We start from the raw sequence: 19,367 nt of genomic DNA, 5'->3' as shown, positions 1-19,367 counted from the left end.
GTTACCTTTTCCCTGCTTCTTTGCATCTGCAGTAATTTCTGATGAATTGCTTGATATTGTCAATTTACAGTATAGAGATTTGGGATGATGGCATCTTTCTCAAAAGAGCATTAAGTTTTAATCTGGAAGGCAATCACTTCGTCAGTGGATCGCCTTTATCATGTTGAGATTTGGTTTTGGCTTTGTTAGGGAGGCTCTATTGTTTTGTCTTTAGTCTTAGGGCATAGCCCTTATGACATGGTTCTTACACTTAGGGTATGGCCTTTTTAAGAGTCTCTACAAAAAGTCTGGGGACTCACCAAGTATTCTCTGCAATCACTGTACCTGAATGCCAACCTATATTCCTTTCAGCACTAGGCTGCCTCTGAAATCTCTTTCAGCCCTCTAGCTTCTGAGCAGCTTTCTTTGCTTGATATCCCAGACTCTTTGCTGCACATATATAGCATAAAAGTTGGCTCTGAGGGGAATTTTCACTTAGTGTTTTTAAGCTCCTTCTTTTAGGTCCCTCCTTTTTGGAACTCTGCCCACCAAACTCCAGTTGCCTTTGCAGGTCTGAATTCCCATCTCTGTCTCTTTTACCCAGTGAGATTGCCACTCTGATTGGGCACTGATTATCTACACTGTCATCTGGAAAATACCCATAGGGAGAAAGCTGGGATGAACATGGAGCTCATCTAATGTGCTTCATTTCTTCTGTGTTTCTGTTCCCCAAAGAATCATAGTCTTATATTGACTCCTGTCCAATATTTTCTCCAGCTTTTAGAATTGTTTATATGGGAAAGTTAATTCCAATAACAGCCACTCTATCATGACCATGTCCAGATCAATTAGTTTTTAAAAATAGCTTCTATGCCAGATATTCTCTCTGTTGCTATATATATATATTAGAAATTATAAACATGATTTTATATAATACACATAAAATAATATAATCATGTTTTATGTTTATAAAATTATAAACCTTAGAAATTTTATATATTATAAAATCATATAGCTGTAATTGTATATTTTATATATTTATAAAACTACAAATATTAGAAACTATATATATTTTATGTACTACAATATATAAAATTATATATATAATTTCTAGTGTTTATGTGTTCTGAAAGGTATATATCTTATCCCCATTCTCAGAAAATCTGAGATAATTGCCTAAAATTAACCCAGTTTGTTAATAGAGCTGGAATTGGAACTGAGATTACTTGGACTCTGAGTTCCACCTACCAAGCCACTAATAACTCAGTGTATAAATTCCATACAAGAGTCATTACAATTTTACTCACAATTTTCCATCAGTATTTTATGTATTAAAATATTTAGAAGGAGAGAATATTGAAGTCACTGGCTGAAATAACTGATGTTTGTATAAGGATCTTTCTCCCTTATTCAGATATTTGATAACTGATTGTATGTAAAATAGTAAGTGCTTCTGAGATATCATCATCTATAGAATTTTTTCCTAGTATCTTAGAATATTAAGATAATCCTACTCATTTAGAGGAAATGGATACTACTGAATAATTCCTTCACTGAATGTGGCAAACTTCCTGTCAACGGAGACTTACCATGTCACCATGACAAAGACGTATGAAACCAGGTTTTTGGACAGGGAATACTCTGCAAATAATACTTAGAAAATTTAAACTCATCAACATGTAGTGTGACTCTGCAAAATTAGCCCTTATCCACAAGTAACAGCACTAATCTCTAATCTTCCATCTCTCTTAGCAAAAAAGGTCAATTAGAAACCTATGAACAGTATTCTGGGTCTACCCCAAAGGAATACGTTTCCAAAATGCAAAACAAAAAAATTACATAAACAGAAACATGGTGGAGAATGATTGCACAGCCTTTGATATCTGTTGCCTAGTGTCTTTTTCCCTGCTCTGTGCAGATTTTCATATCCACTAATACCATTTACAGACTACCTTAACTGATGATTGTTCACTGAAGTTCTGTGCTTTAACATGCCAATTATTGTATCCATTTCTTGGATGTAAATTGACTTACCCATTCTACTCCTCTGCCATTTCCCCTCTTCACAAATTTTTCACCAGTTTTGCCTGACCTTCTCTCCCAGTCAAGTTCTATTATGTGAATCAAAACCACAAAGCTCTATCATTCTAGAGGCCATAGATTCAGTACTACATGTTGAGAAGATTCAGTCTGACTTAGGAGATAAAGAAAAAGATTAAGAGAATGATATGGGGAAAGCATATGGTCACTGGTCATTTGCAGCAGCACAAGCAATTCCAGATAGTTGTTCAGCAATTGGGGGAGGATCATCAGTTACCTCTGGTGCATGACTGTCAGGCTTTTTTTCATAACATGCACAGGTGCAGTCTATGCTAAACAGATTAGTCAGTGCCTGGTGACTCTGACACAGGCCAAATTCCACTCTTCCCCACAGCAGTGGAAATGTCTTCAAAATGAGAAACACTAAAGAAGGTATAGCTGATAGCCAACTTCTGCTTCCTTAAGGAATTCAACAGACTAGTCTGTGTCTGAAGAGAAATTCGGGTGATATAATGGTAAGAGAAGCAGAATTTTTTGTGGCATGGAAATTCTGCAATAGCATCATACCACTAACCACAACTGACAGAGAGGAGGTAAACGGAGAAGTAGGCTTGTCCCTGGAACCCACAGCCACCACTGAAAACTACATACAGCTCCTTAGCCTGCTGCCTTCATCTCCCTTCCTTCCAGTCAGAGCTCGGGGAGGACTGATTGTGCGGCCAGGGACGGACAAACGCCTTGAAGCAGGAAAAAGGGTAACAAGCCTTTTCTACATCTTTTATGTTTAATTCCATGTCAGACACACCATTATGACACTTGGACCTTTGACTCCTGCTTACTTACTTCACAAATGTTATCTAGCTACTTACATATTTTTTTCTTTTAGAGATGGTGTCTTGCTATGTTGCCCAGGCTGGCATCCACCTCCTGGGCTCAAGCCATTCTCCTATCTTAGCATTAAGAGTAGCCGGCACACATCACCACACTTGGTGGTTAGCTGTTTCCTAAGAAATGAGCATGAAGTACAGAATCAGAGGATAAGAAAGGATCTGATGCTGTATCCCCCCAGAAATGGAGTAACAAATGCATAAGGCTTGAGTCTGCATTGAGATCTTACCAACAGGACTGAAATTTTACATCTCTTATCTTATTCTTCTCTCATCTTGGTTTTCTCCCTTCCTGACGCAGAGGAGATTTAGAGCATTTGGATTCAATAGTCCCTCTAGAGAAATGACCAGATGCAAATGCAGACATTGAAGTGCAGACACAGCACTCAGTCGTGACGTGCCAAAAACATTCAAAGGGAGGCAAGCCAAATGTGAAGGAAGAGGGCACTGAAGCAACCAGTTATTCAAAGCAGACACCTGAAATTACCATAAATGTTGTTTTAATAGAGAGACTTCTACCACGATTCGCTGCCAGGTTCAGCTGAAGTGCATTTTATTCATGTCCGCTACATTTGGTGGGTCCACTTAGGGCAAATTTATTGCCACTATTGGAATTTTAATGCCCATGAGGCTACAAGCCTTGGTCATGTTTGTAATAATTTTTCAGAGTGTCCTGTGCAAAGCTGCGCTGGAAAAATCAGAGAATGAAAGGTTGTTGAGAAAGAATAGGATGACATTTCAATTATAAAAGGGAAAATGTTCCAATTGGGGTTAATTTCTGTAGAAAGAAACCTCAGGGATATTTCAGGTAGCAAGTAGGTTTTACAGAATTGAAATATAGATTGAAGAGATTTTACAAATACCCGTTTTCTCATATTTTTGATGATTAATAAAAGACTCTGAATTTTGTTAAAGGAATGGGACCTTGTTAACTGAACAGAGAATCCCATCTTATTTATATCCTTCCATATTCCTTTTCTCGTCTGTCGAAAGGACATAGTCCATTCCTTTTTTGAGTGTTATTTTCTCCCCAGTTCCCTCTCTCAGTGGCAAATCCTATCACTGGTATTTTTAATTTTCTGGTTTCAGAGCATTTGGATTCAGTAGTGGTATCAGCATGCCTTTGTGTGAACAAACTTACCTGTTAAACTTACTCAATTCCTCATACCGCACTGAAGCGAAAATTTTAAAACTAAATGCATATCATTTTTTAAGGCAAGATCCCTATCTAAACGGTCTAAATAAAGGAAAATTCGAAAAGTATCTGTCTTTTAAGAGTCGGTTATTAATTGAGATCTGGATCAATTGGTATAAGAATGCCCGGGACAGAGAGTCAGTTTCCTTTGGTAGAAATATGGTCCAAGATTTCTGTGGCAGATACACAGCACTTTCCCTTTTGGAGTTGGGGGACTATTAAAGGAGCTGTTAGGCTCCCCTGCTGGGTGGTTTACCTCATTTAAGTCTTACAACTCCCCTGGGAGAAAGACACGCGTAGTCTCGCTGCACGGAGGCGAATGCCTCAGAATTTAATTGCTTAGAGTCTCTCTGCGGATAAGTTTCAGCTGTGCCACTGAAACTCAACCCTGCCTACGTTCCTTTCACAGCACTACGTTGCCTCAAACGGAGACGTTTTGAGTTGGTCTGATACGCTTTTTCCAGTTCCCAGAATTGATTCTTTGTGAGTAGTTTTTCCTCCCATTTCCTCCAGGCCAATTATGGCGAGTGTAGTAGGAGCAACATCTAAGATTTTCGGTTTGGGTTTCTAATCCAGGGTCTGCACCTGTCTCGGCGTCCTGCCGCTGTCCCAGGCTGTGGTGCTGGATTCCGCGGCGCTTGGGCAGAAAAGAGGAATCCCCGCCAACTCCACAGGGAGGATCTATTCCCAGCCCCCTTGTCCCCCTAAAAAGCACCCAAACCAAAACAATCACCACAACCTAGACCGTGGGCCTCTGTGGACCGGGTAGTAGAGGGTCGGGGGCAACAAGGCACCTCGGCAGCGCCCTCTGGCGAGAGCAGAGCGAGTAAGTCCCCCGCCCGCGCCCCGCTCTGCCGCCGCCGCCGCCGCCGCCGCCGCGGCGCCCCCGCCCGGCTCTCCGGGTTCACTCTCGGTCTCTCACTCCGTGAGACACAGACGGCAGCTTTCCGAGAGAGCGGGGTACAGGCTGAGGCGGCGCCAGCACAACTGCCGCCGTGCGCCCCGAGGAGACCTGGGCACGAGGAAACAAGGCGAAGCCGGGACTTCTTCCCCCGAGCCGACCGGCAGCTTCGCGCCCCCGCGCGGCACCCTTCGCAGACACTTCGCGGGGCGGGCCAGGACTTGGGGACGCGGCTCGGGAAGAGCCGGGGCGGGCGGCGGCGGCACCGGCGCCAGGGTTCGCGCACTGCGGCTGGAGAGGAGTGAGTGGCGGGCTGGGCGGTGGCGGCCGTAGCCTCGGGTGCCTCTCCGCCTCACCGCTTCGCAGGCAGCACCGCCTCCCGGGCCGCGGCCGCCCGGCCGGGTCCTCTGCGCGTTCCCGGGCCCGGAGCCGGCGCACGATGCGCCCGGCTGCGTTCTGATAGCCGCCGCGCCTCAGCCTCCACCGCGATGATCCCCCCTGAGCAGCCGCAGCAGCAGCTGCAGCCGCCGCCGCCAGCCCCGCCGAACCATGTGGTGACCACCATCGAGAACCTGCCGGCCGAGGGCAGCGGCGGCGGCGGGAGCCTATCCGCCTCCTCCCGGGCTGGCGTGCGCCAGAGGATCCGCAAAGTGCTGAACAGGTGAGCGGCGGCGCCGGGCGAGGGCGCGGGGGGCAGGGGCTGCGGGCGCCCGGCTCCGGGTCCCCTGCATCCCTCAGGCGGCCCACGGGTCCTTTGGGACGGGGTTGCGGCCGGGGGAGACTGAGGAGAGCGGGCGACGACGCGCTCCGCGGTCATGGAGAGGCCGCGGCAGCTTTGTCCCGGCGCAGGGAGCCCTGGAGTGGCGGAGCTGCCGCTGGTCCGAGAGGGGAGTTCGGTGCGAGGCGGGGTATTTCGTACCTAGTCGCCCTGTGTGTGTGTCCGCACTCACACCCTCCACACGCGGGCCGCCTCACTTCCCTTTCCCTCCCGCACCCCGGCGAGAGGGGAAGGCTTTGCGCTCGGTGGTCGAGGGGACGCGGGGACCCAGCCAGGGCGGAGGAGGGAGGCGCGGGGCTGCGGAGATGGCGTGGAAGTCCCGGGCCTCGTGCTGTCCCCCGCCCCGCCCCGCCGGGCGGATTCGACCCCTTGCGGGGCGGGGATGGGGTCGCCGTGACAGCCTAGCAGGCGGAGGGAACCCACTTCTCCAGCCTGACGCTCCAGTCGCCCCTCGGACTCTTCCTGGCTGGGAGCAGCGAAGAGAGGGCTAGAGGCCTGGAACAGACCCAGGCAAAGTGCAAAACATTGCAGGCGGTGTGTGAGCCGGCGGCGCCCAGTTATTCTGAAGCACCCAAGCCGAAGGGGGCGGGTGCCCATCTCCGGCGCCTCCAGTGCTGGAATCTGCGTAGTGGATTCAGGACCAGGACGTTTTAGGATGAGGACCTGGGTTGACGTGAAAATGGGGGTACCTCGGGCACCTCTGACTCATCTATAATGTGAAAGGGACTTTTTCTACTCAAATAACTTGAGATGGTTGACGAGCTGACACATTAAAAAAATTCTATAGGGAATGTTTTTTGTGTGTGTGTTTTTTTTTATTTGGGTGCATGGGTGTCTTTCGATGCATCTGTAGGGGTAACTCTTCCAGTCACTCTGTTCATGCAGGTTTCTGTGTGGCACTGTGTTGGGTAGCAGAGATTCCCAACGAATTCAAACCGAACTGTCTGGGTCTCAAAGCTCTGGTGGGAGTACAAACTATGTACAGAAATAGAATCTTGAGAAATATCCTTATTTGGGGAGTATAGTTTAATTTAGTCATATCAAATCCCGAACCATTCAAGAATCCCTGGTGAAGAATTAATGCGTGTGTTAGTTTATTTGTGGGTACTTCTGTAGATTTCCATTTATTATCAAACAAGAAGAAATTCACTCTGACGGGAGACACGAGTTGGTAATAGAACTAAGTCTTTGATTTGTAGCCGAGAATACCACCTTCCAAAAGATAAAGTAGAATAAATCAAGAAGACGCTGGCTCAGTACATATTATGTGGGTTTTGTGTTTTTTAAATGAATACCTGTGGGTTTTTTTTTTTGAATTGCAAATACCTTGTCATTGGCTGTTTAAATTTTTAAGCACAATATATTTTTAATTATTATTGATGTAATATTTTGTTCATTTTCTCTTTACTCAATTATAAGTTACTGTTGATTCCATGTAGGTTATTTCTTGATATGTAATGAATCATAGAGCCCAGAAAAACAAGATCACTGAGGTAGGAGTGAGGGGTATGTTGTCATCATACCTTGGCCAGTAGCTAGACAAGTGGTTTGCAGCAGAGCCATTTATCTACTTGGTTTTGGTTTCTTCATTGTAAGTTATGTTTAATAATACAGTACTTGTATTACTTCCCTACCATGATTTTGAGAATTAAATAATGCTGAAGAAAAGACTTGGAAAAGTATAAAGATCTACATGAATTAATGTATTCAACTCATTTTTGTTTTCTAAGGTAAGTCTGTGGGATAAACATAGGCAAATGAAGTTGAAGTCGTGCTACGTTATGGGTAGAACCTTGTGTTTCATTAAACCTTCCGCGATCTGTGACATGAGTTGTACTAGTCCCAGTGTATGCAGAAGGAACTTACACTTACGTTGGGTTGACGGCATTTCATCTCAGGCATACAACCATGAATGGAACCCTAGGGTTGTAGCCTTTAGACTTAAGCTAAAACAATTATTTATTTGTCTTTCAAAGTTATTTAGAATTTTCAGTATAGTATTTTGTATTGAGTAACTGACTTTTCCTTATCCTTAAAGGGTAAGAAGAAACTATTTGTTTCAAGAAATAACATTTTTAGTAAGGAGACTGAAAAATCTTAGCAAGTTTTAAAATCTCAACGGCATAATTTATTTAACATGCTGATGGGCTTCGCTTTTGTGCCATAATTATGTCAATGAGAGCCTTAATAGTGGCTATAGAGTGATTAGACTCTAGGGGGTAAGAGTATGAGGGAGAGTGAATTTTTGAGATTCTGCAGAGTGCTTGGATGTGGCTCCCGTCTGGTTTGAACCCTCATGATGTGTTGGACTAGTCAGTAATGGATATATCAGGCGGGCCCACTGGGGCCTAATCATAAGCATCTTTGTCAGTTTTCTAAGAACCCACGATCTGCTTACTTTCTCCTTTTTTGCCTTCTTCTTTTCCTCTTCCTCCTTCCTGAATACTTCACCCACATTGCCCTGTCCACTCATTGTCTTCATTTGTCTTCTTTCCTCTACCCTTGGCATGCAGCAATTGAGCTCTTAGCAGAAAGTGGTTCCAAATCGGGAAGCTAGGAACCAGTATAAAAAATATCTCTCCAACTTTTGACATGCAAATATATGGTTAGCAGCATTCTATTGCTGTGGGCTGGTAGGGCTAGTCTCTTCAGTGACTGAAATGGGGGCTGTACCACTGTCAGCTCTTAGCGTCCCACTGGGCCAGAGGGGTAACGCTGAGACACAGAATGGTGCAATGGGATGAGAAATATTAGACTGTGAGCAAGGCAAGCCTGGCGAATTGCCTGCCGTTGGTCACAGTCTACAGGAACAGCTATCTGACAACCCAGAGGAAGAATTACAAACACATATGTTATCTATATGCTGTCTCCCCAGGGAGAGTTAAAGAGAGAATTGCTCATCAGCAATTAATTAAAGGTACTTCTTGCTCTCAAGAAGCTTAGAATGAAATATAGTGTTATCTTAATAAAATCTGCCTTACATTATTCTGCATCATTTTATTTCCTTAGTATACTCCATAGCCTCGCCCCTTACTCGAAAGGCTTGTCAAGCTGGATTGCTGCATTTTGTACACAACAATTGGGGCATCTCATTGGTTGACTACTCCCTTTCTGTGAAACAGTTAGATTAGAATGTAATTATATTCAAGACTTGGTGAAAGAGGAGGCACTAGATAATTTTTTAAAATAATTAATGGGATGTCACATTTTTTCCCCTGGTATACTCAGAATTGTTTTGGCAAAGGGATGCAAGAAATATAAGACAATTTAAATGCTGAATAATTACTACTCCTTTAATATTCAAAGTTGTGAAACAATCAATGTATTGATTCAAACAAGGAAAAAATACAGCAAAGTCTTCACATTTCTCCCCTCCCTCCCCCCCTCCTCTCCTCCCTCCCTCCCCCCTTCCCTCCCTCCCGCCCTCCCCCCTTCCCTCCCTCCCTCCCTCCCTCCCTCCCTTCCTTCCCTCCTTCTGGCAGGATCTTGGTCTGTTGTCCAGGCTGGACTGCAATGTCATGATCACAACTTATTGCAGCCTTGACTTCCTGGGCTCAAGCGATTCTCCCACCTCAGCCTCCCAAGTAGCTGGGAATACAGGTGCACACCACCATGCCTGGCTTTTTTTTTTTTTTTTTTTTAATTTTTAAATTTTTAGTAGAAACAAGGTCTCGTTCTGTTTCCCAGGCTGGCCTCAAACTCCAGGCCTCAAGTCACACTCCCACCTTGGCCTTCCAAAGTGCTGGAATTGCAGGCATGAGCCACTGTGCCTGGCCTTCCCTTATTTCTTAGCATGGTATAGTATATATTACCCTGCCACAGGCAAGCAGAAAACAACAAAAAGAAAATACTTCAAGGGCAACAATTGATGACCCTCTCAAAGAAATTGCTGATCAGATAGATTTCTTAGACACATATAGGAGTAGCTACTGACCTACATATTAAAGTACCTGAAGATTTTCTACTCTAAATGATTTCTTAATGAAATGTTTTTGAGAAATGAGTGATAGCTTGTTTTGTGTTTTGCTTGCATATGTGTGCTTTTATTTATCTTTTCCCACACGAGTATTATTTTCAGTTGTTAACAGAAATATCTGTGAATTTCTAGTTTTGATACACTTTCTTCCCATTAAGACATACAGTGGGTTGTCTTAAATTATAAAGGGATTTCTGCCTCTTTGAGTCTTATGGTGGGAATGTTTAATCATTAGAATGGAATCACTACTGATTCTGACTCATCCATTCATTTGATTTAGAATGAACTGATTTCCAACTTAGATTTATTTTCTTCAGATTTATTTTCAAATTTCTGAAACCTTTTTGAGATATAAATCAAAGAGCATTAAGGATATACACAGAAGAGTTTGAAGCAAGCCTACATAAAATCAATGTCCAAGTGGGAAACTTACCATGTAATATGGGACAATATGTGGACATAGGCTTTCTGAGTCATTAAGTAAGGTGGACAGAACATCATGAACCAATGGATATGACTGAACTCTAGGTATTCCATACAGTTGGTGGAAACATATAATTTAGATGATCCTTTCTTAACAAGTGAGAAGGCTTTTGTTAGGAAATTAATGGTGAAACTCTTCCTCAAGCTGCTCCTTCTAACACATGTCAAAATGAAAAGAGGAAGATCAGCTAGTAATGAGGTTGACTGATACAAAATATTCCAAGTGGAACTGGGTGGTGTGATTAAAAATAGACTTTTCTACGATTAATAGTAAAAAAAGGATGTCTGAAGGATGCATTTATTTTTAACTAAAAGGACAAAATTACAAAAATAAAAGATTATCCCAGTATACTTGTATTTATGGCCAGTGCTTGGGGAAACTCATGTTCACATTAAAGGAATATTTGTATTACCTCAGATAAAGATGATGCATTTTCAGGTAAGTAACGTGTATTAAAATATTCTTGTCTTTGTGTGATTTTTCTTTGAACTTTTACTTTCTCAAAATCTGTCAGTATCTTGGGGGCATCCTAATCGATGTCTGTTTTCACTGTACACATCTATAGATGTAGAAGGTATAGGCAACTGAGCTGCTGCTCATATAGCTCTAAAGTTACTTAATGCAAGAGATGTTTTATTATTTAGTTGCCATTTCTGATAAAAATAATATGCAGCATATGGAAGTACCATCACCAGATTTTAGTTTAGCTTGCTTGTTCATTTGCGTTCAGGCCAGTGAGTATTCACTGTACATTGTTCAAACACATTAATTCTTGATTATGCTTCTCAAGAGGTATGCTTAGGAAGTCAGACTTCAGTAGATGTATGGAAAAAACCCTATGAATATTGGACATATTTCTTAATGGTAACATGAACATATACAGGTCTATATTCATTTATTCGTAAGCAGTAACTGTGTGCTGAGCCCTCTTATGGAAGACACACATGCGACGAAACGTTATTCTTGGGCCAAAACCTCTAAATCTAACTGGGAAACTTGACATGTGTATCACTATTTAGAATGAACGTTGTAATTCATAATCTGAATTGTTACATATAATGCCTAAGTAAATGCTTCCAAATGCCGAGATATTGGAATCATGTAAATGAGCTGTTCAATATGCAATCCGTATTAACCTTGTTCTGACACTTTGGAATTATACAGGGACTCCTTGAATGTACAATAGTTAAGAAGAAATTTCACAAGAAATGTCAAAGAAAACAATAACAATAAATATTCTTTAGGAAGTATTTTCTTAGAAAAATGTTAGTGGCAACTCAGTTAGTGGCAACATGAGTATTTTTTTTGAAATATATTATAATTTAAGTTTTAAAAATATTTTTTCAGCCAGGGGCGGTGGCTCACAACTGTAATCTCAGCATTTGGGAGGCCAAGGTGGGAGTCACCTGAGGTCAGGAGTTTGAGACCAACCTGGCCAACATGGCGAAACCCCATCTCTACTAAAAATACAAAAATTATCTGGGCATGGTGGCATGCACCTCTAGTCCCAGCTACTTGGGAGGCTGAGGCACAAGAACCACTTGAACCCAGGAGGCAGATGTTGCAGTGAGCTGAGATCATGCCACTGCATTCCAGCCTGGGCAACAGAGTGAAACTTCATCTCAAAAAAATCCCCCAAAAAACAAAAACAAAAAAATTCTATCTATCTATCTATCTCTCTCTCTACCTACCTACCTGTCTATCTATCTGCATATACATATACACACACATATATATGTGTATATATTCTGACTCATCCATTCATTTGATTTAGAATGAACTGATTTCCAACTTAGATTTATTTTCTTCAGATTTATTTTCAAATTTCTGAAACCCTTTTGAAATATAAACCAAAGAGCATTAAGGATATACACAGAAGAGTTTGAAGCAAGCCTACATAAAATCAATGTCCAAGTAGGAAACTTGGACATTGAGAGTTTCTATTGAATTTAAATTCTAAACTTTGTCTCAAGAATATTTACTATGTGACTCTCTGAGGATTAAAAAACAAGCCCTTAAATATAGTTTTGCAAGTTCCGAGATTATAAGCCACCAATTCCTAATATGTTCCATTTAAAAAAAATAATTAGAGAAACCTACTATAACTGAACAAAGATTGAATAGATTTTTAAAACCAAATCATACTAACTATATACAGATTTAGAGTGACAGGGCTACAATTTGTGATCATACCTGACTCTGAGAAAGCACAAAGTACTCTGATCTGACCTGTAAGATAGATCTCCTTCTCTCATTCATTGATTCATTCATCCAGGGAGAATTTTATTCAATGAGTGTTCATTGAGTGACTATTATATGTTGGGCACTGCTGGATCACAATGGCTGGTATGGCCTCTGGGTGCCATTGGTGGAGTTTCTGTTATTGCCCTTTCAATATAACCCATCAAGGGGGCAATTTAAATAAAATAGAAATAAAGATAACATATACCTCTCAAAATGATATAGTTTCAAAAATGATGTTTTCAAGCTGATCTGACAAAAAATCCCCATAAATTAGTTGTTTCACTTTTAGGAAAACTGCCCAGGTAGAAGACTGAAACAGGATAAAATTACTCAACGTCTACATAGATTCAAGAAGCAGACCTTTTTTGATGAATACCATTGAGTTTGTTTCACTTAGGGCTTAAATATTTTTAAAAAAGAAACAGCTATTAATGTTCATCCAGCCTCAGAATGCTAGAAGGAAAAGAACAGATTTGAATCCCATTCTTCTGTTCAGGGTGAACCTGTGAAGGTCCTTGCCGTATAACTCAAGAAAATAGAATTTTCTGAAAATATTAATGTGCTGACAGTGCATAGGCAACCTTGTGGGGCTTGGGGACATGTTTGTGCATTGCAGACGGAGAGATTTAAAATATGCAAGAGCATAACAAGGAATTGGTGGAAGGACTGGATTTTTATATATAATTTGATACAGCCTAATGAGAGTGTTTGAGATGTTTGAGTTAAAGTTAGCATTTAGACAATGACTCAGGTTCTCAAAGTTTACCTTATAAGGCATATACTTTATATTATAAAACATTATATTGTATGTTATTCTTTTAATAACAAAGATTAGTCTTTTCTTCCCTTTCTAGATAAGGAAACAAATTTATGTGGTGATACAGCTAAGTGCTTTTATAAAACCACAGAGGAAGGAGAGACCATGCTAGGCTGGAGAAAGGTCAGGAGGGATCAGGGATGGCGTTTGTCCTTGGCAGTGAAAGATGGGCAGGAAAGGAATATGTACAGGGATGGGGAGGTGAGACAGGATGAGCCATTCATGGAAGTAAGAGATTGGGGGAGAATTAAGTGTCTAGTTTGACAATATTGTAGGATGCGTCAATATAAAGGGAAGAAAAGGGAATTAAGGCTAGATTGTAGGATGAGATCAGATAATGGAGAGCCTTAGATGCTCTAATAAGCAGTTAGACTTACTAGGTTATTTTAGGTTATTGAGTAGAGAAATGACATGATCAGAGAGGTGCCCAAATACGATACTCTGGGGGAATATCTATAGGACAAAGGAGAAGGAAAGGACCAGAGTTTGGGGATCAGTTAGGAGGCTACTGCAGTCATTTAGAGGGGAAGAAAGGTGAGTCTAAGTGGGGTGGGGGCAGTCAGGATGGAGAGGGAAGTGCTCTGCTTTGAACAGAATCTGGACCAGGTCGGGTAAAAGAAGATTTCATTATTTTTGAGAAGGCACTCAGCAGTGCTTGTCAAATAGTGGGTATTTAATACTTGTTTGTTGAAAGGTTATTGAAAGCCACTACAGGACAGAGATCTGCTCCCCAGGGCCTAGGGTGCTGAGTGAGCTAGAGGCTGCTGGGAGGACAGCAGCCAGCTATTCAGACTGTGGGCTATGGACTCCTGCCGGACTGCAGACTGTGTGGCCAGACTGTGATGAGAACAGAAATTGGAAGTAAGCGTTTAGAAATAGCTATAGCAGTTTGACAGAGCACTTTTATTTTATTTTTTGTCCCAATATTAAAGAATTGGGTCTTGTATTTCAGTTTTTGTTTTTTTCATTTCATTTTTTTCTCATAATTGATTTTTATTGTATTTCATAAAAGTTTTGTCTTCAATGAATTGTTAAAAACATGGATATTTTATGATAGAATGTTTGAGAAGCACTGGTGCCAGCCAGATATCCAAGTGGAAGTAAGAGTGAATTTGGATTCTGGGAGTGCATCTAATCATGGATTGGTGGGGGGGGGGGTTGTTCCTCACTGTGGGGGCATCAGGTTGGTACTAGTCATGACGCTGAAAATCTATACCTATAAGGTGATGATATGGAAGCAGTAGAGTAAGGCTGACAGTAGTTACATTAAGTATCAAGGCCCCAGCAAAATGGCCTGGTCTTCAGCTGGGGCACCTTGCCTGCAAGGGCTGCCCTGGAATGTGAGGCAGGGAAACTATTTAGAAGTGAGGAGTACAGGGCAGCAGCCCAGGTCTGTACAATGGGCAGTAAGTGGGGAGTACGACTTTTCAGAGATCACACAGTTAAGGAGGTCACATTCTGTGTTTGGGTGACAGGAAGGTGGGTCAGGGTTGCCTGGGGTCCCAACATGAGTGGCCAGACCACTGATACAGCTTCATCTCAAGCTCTGAGGAGCACAGACCAGGAGCCCCTCAGCCATTTAACAAAGAATTACCGAGTCAGGTGAGAGGCACAATCTAGCTGTTAGGGATACTTTGGGAAACAATACAGAAAAAACCTCCACTCTCATGGAGACTACATTCTACAAGAGAGGCAGGCAATAAAAACATGAAAAAGGTATCCAACAGTGGCAGATAATACGCAGAGAATCAAAGTGGGGTGATGTGACAGAGAGGGAAGAGGGACTACTTTAATTTGGCTGGTCAGTCTTCTCTCTCTCTTCTGATGACACTGAAGCTAAGATTAGAATGGCCAAAAGGAAATGGCCATTGGAGGTTCTGGGGGAAGGTCATTCCAGGCAGAGATGCTAAGATGAAGCAAGCCTGCATAATGATGTGAAAGACAGGGAGGCTGGAAAGCAGGAAACAGGAGAGCGTAAGTGAGGAGATCAGAGAGGGAGGCAGGTGTCAGTTCTAAATGGGATAGGGAACAAGTGGAAGATGTTAAAGCAGAGGAGTTGTCTGGCTAATGTTTTGAAAAGACCGCTCTGGCTGCTGTTGGAGAACGGATTGCGGGAGAAGTACATAGCTACTGGATGAAAGAGATGTTGGAAGCTGGCTGGCCTGTAGCAACAGAAGTGGAGACAAGTGGTTGTAATCTGGAGTGGTTTGCACTGGGAGGTGGAGTACACAGGACTGGATGAGTGATTTGATGGGGCAGCTGAGGGAGAGGAATAAAGAAACATTTCCAGTTTTTTGGGTTTGAGCAGTTGGGTGAGTGATGGTGCCATTTTCTAAGGCGAGAAAGACTGGGAGAGGAACATGTTTGTTGGGAGGAATTAAAGAGTTTATTTTGGCAAGTAAAGTTAGAGATGTATAGTGGAAAGGTCAAAAGAAAGCTGGAGTGTGGAATTCTGGGGAGAAGTCAGAGCTTGGAATTTGGATTTCGGGATCATAAGTCCTGGATGCATATGTAGATAGAGGGAAAGAGGGGTACCAAGAGCAATATGAAGGGCACACTAACCCTCAGAGTCAAACACAGAGGAAGGACTCAGCAAAGGAACTGGAGAAGGCAGGATCTGAAGTAGGAAGGAAACCAGGAGAGTACGGTGTCCAGAAGCCAAGAGAAGAAGGCATTTCCAGAAGGAGGCAATAAGCAGTCCACTGTGCTGAGAGTCATTGAAGAAAGGGCAGAGAAATGACCAGTGGTTTGGCAACACAGGGAACCCTGGGGCTGTGACAACCACAAGGTCAGAGGAGTGGTGCAGATGGAAACGTGGATGGAATGGTTTGGGAGGGAATGTGAGGTGGAGGTGTTCAGAATATGACTTTTGAGAAATGTTGTCCTAACAAGGAATAGAGTGTAGGGAAAGTCTTTTAATGGAAGAGCTAATACAACAGGTCCGTGTGCTGATGAGAATGATGCAGTGGGGAGGGAAAAATCGCAGGAAGGAGTGGGATGAAGGAAGGAGGAAACCTTGAGGAGGCTCAGATGGTAGAATTCAAAGCATGGTGGGGAGGAGCTAGTCTTTGAGAGGACCAGGACACTGTCCATAGTACAGAGGAGATGCTGAGAATGGGGGGCGTAAATGAAGATAATTTGGTAGATGCCATGATTTTGTGGTGGGAATAATAGGCAGTTCCTCTCTGGTGGCCTATCTTTCTCTGGGAACTCTGAGGCAAAGCTATCAATAATGAACGAAGATGCTAGTTGGTGGGGGAGGTGTGTAGGATGGTTGCACAAAGAGAAGTGGGAAACAGTCATTTTGAAGAGTAAGAAAGGAAATATACTAAACAAGTGTTATGCGTAAATTTGACATTTGTGATGGGGATTCAGTGTGATGGGCAGAAAGAAGCTACTGCTGTTTAGAATCTGCCGCCGTGGAAACGATGAACTCAGATCTGTGCCCAAGAAGCCAGAACCATCATCATGTAAGTGAGGATAGTGGGGCAGTGCATATTTGAGGGGGCTCAGTAGGATTTGGGTCCTGATTGCATTGGGGAGTGGGGTATGAGAGAGAGAGAGAGAGAAGAGGGAATTAAGATAATTTTAAAATATTTTTTTTTAAGAGACAAAGTTTCACACCATCACCCAGGCTGGAGTGCAGTGGTGCGATCATAGCTCACTGCAGCCTCAAACTCCCAGGCTCAAGTGAACTTCCTACCTCAGCCTCCCGAGTAGGTAAGACTACGGGTGTACACCACCATGCTGGGCTAATTTTTAATTTGTTTTGGTAGAGATGTTGGTCTTGCTATGTTCCCCAGGCTGGTCTTGAACTGGGTTCACGTGATGTTCCGACCTTGGACTCCCAGAGTATTGGAATTACAGCCACGAGCCATCACACCTGGTGATGAGATGTGACTTAGCAACCGCTTCCCGGTTTCGTGCCTGGCCACTGGAATGATAGTGTCCCCTTAGCCTGTGTCGTATGTTTTGTTTCAGGAAAACAACTTAACTTTTGGGGGTTTCAATTCTCTCATTTGTAAACTGGTTAGAATAATCCTGGTTTTTCATTTCCCATTGGATGTTTGGGATTTTTACATGCAGTAACATCTGGGAGAGGGCTTGGAAAGCTGCCAAGCACCATGTAATTGTTATCCTGGTCACAAAATGAAAAGCAGAGCCTGGGTTTTCGCGGCTTTGTGCTGTCATCCGGCCTGTGATAAATGCTGACTGGCTTCCTGGGCTCGCAGTGACTTTGATGCACAGTACCTACTCTGCCCCTGTCGTTTTTGTCATGAGCCTTGTCAGTCAGGGTCTGAAGTGAAACCCACCGATCTATGAACTAGGGCACTAGGCTGTTTACTTCAATGTGTTTGTGTTTGTTTATATATATGTGCATATAAAGTGTAAATATATATAATAGAAAGTATCAATGTATATATATTTGATAAAAGTATAAATATATGTGTTTATGGAAAGTATATAGCAAGCCTCCTCTTGGGAAGGCAATTTCAGCACTGGCATATGTTCTGCTGTCTAATTGTGCCTCTCAGTCCAGGAGCTCCGCGGTACCTGTGGTTCCTGAAAGAGAGTTTGACAGGCTTCAGGAAAGGGTTAGTGCCTCTTGAACTGGGGAGATTACAAAACGAGCGTGGGCCTAAAAGGCTCCACAGAGGCAGGCAGCGGGATGGACAGAGCGGCTCAGAGGGAAGGGACAGAGCCGCTTTAATGTGCTAATGAGGGGAAGCCCAGATGCCAGCGGGCTCAGTGGAGCTCTTTGTGATGCCGGGTTCCTGGGGCTGGCTGGAGTCTCTGTCCCTATCTGGATCCTGCTGCAGGCCGGGGAAACACTGCGCTCTTAGACAGGGGCCCTGCCCTCCACAGATAGCCCCGCAGACCCTCGGAACGTGGGTGGACAGGGAGGGCGTGCGTGAGCCTCGGGGCTGGGTGGTGACTGGAAAAGAGGGCGCCAGGAGGCGGGGGAGGGGCGCTCAGACGACAGAGGACGGGACGGGGGCAAGTGTTTCGCGGGGTGTGTGGAGTCAGAGCTGGAAAGGACCTTTGCAGCTTCGCGAAATTAACCGTTTTTCCTCTACAACTGCCAAGCTCGGCGAACGGCCTTCAAGCCCATCCAACAGGAGATAATCTGTGCTTGGAACTAGTGCAAGTCAGTTTTTAACTACTTGCGGAGAAAGTCTGAAACGTCACAACCAACCAAACAAAAACAACCACCTCCCAGTGAGTGCTGGAATGAAATTCATGTTCTGGTTATTTCATTCAGAGATGGCTCCAAGATTGCTAGGCGGGAGGAGTTAAGAGCACCCACTGAGTGGCAGCTGGTCAGGGGGTTGTCTTGAAGTTGTGTTTGCGTATCAAGAACACAGCGCAGGATTTACAAAGAGTATGTTTACTCGTACTGATCCATCTGCTAACGAAAAGACTGGGTAACCGGAGCCCCTCCGGCCACCCTTAAATGCTGCCTCTAGATTGCATTATAAAGTCTGGGGTCATAACTGTCTCTGGAAATATAAGTTCCCAGATAAAATAGACAGATGAAGATCATCGATCCATGATATCTTGACCTTTTGTGTCCTATATTTCCTTTCTGAATATTCGTGGGGGATATATAAATATTTAAATATAACGTATATAATATGTTGTGTATGTTATTTCTCAAATAATGTATATGAAATATTATTTGTAATGAATCTTTGTCTATCTGAACCTCCTTTTGTGCCTTGCTCTATTTCTCTTTGACACATACACACACACACACACACACACACACACTTAGATGGATAGGTAGAGGATAGTCTTCCACTTAATTGATGATAGCCCCCAACTTTTTTTTACCATGTTTTTTGGGAGGAAGAGCTCAAGAGTTAGTTCAAGAAGAATGATTCATTTTTAAAGTGCTTCATTTCTGTTTTAGAGTCACACTGAATTGATACCACCTAAGAAAAATAGAAGCATTCAGTGTAGAATTACCCATGAGCTAGCTATATTTGGAAGTGTTAATGCACCTGTAGAACAGTCACCCCATAAGGGGTTTCCCCTCATGTTCCTCAGCCATATATGGCTTCG

The 19,367-nt window shown here is 43.1% G+C and overlaps 1 protein-coding gene across 2 annotated transcripts in view; it reads left to right on the top strand.

The window, feature by feature from the left end:
- The first annotated feature begins 5,490 nt into the window (after positions 1–5,490).
- Positions 5,491–19,367, top strand: part of SLC35F1 (solute carrier family 35 member F1) — a 404,897-nt gene continuing 391,020 nt past the window's right edge. The window contains exon 1 of one of the 2 annotated variants that reach the window (XM_023219009.3): positions 5,491–5,663. In XM_023219009.3, coding sequence (XP_023074777.2) covers positions 5,491–5,663 — 173 coding nt within the window. Of the gene's footprint in view, positions 5,664–17,831; positions 17,897–19,367 lie in introns of those variants that run through there. The other variant, XM_023219010.3, reaches the window with a different exon arrangement.

The sequence above is a fragment of the Piliocolobus tephrosceles genome, chromosome 5 (assembly GCF_002776525.5).
Source record: "Piliocolobus tephrosceles isolate RC106 chromosome 5, ASM277652v3, whole genome shotgun sequence".
Lineage (NCBI taxonomy): Eukaryota > Metazoa > Chordata > Mammalia > Primates > Cercopithecidae > Piliocolobus > Piliocolobus tephrosceles.
The sequence above is the reverse complement of the archived record's forward strand: the minus strand, read 5'-3'. Positions and strand labels throughout refer to the sequence as shown.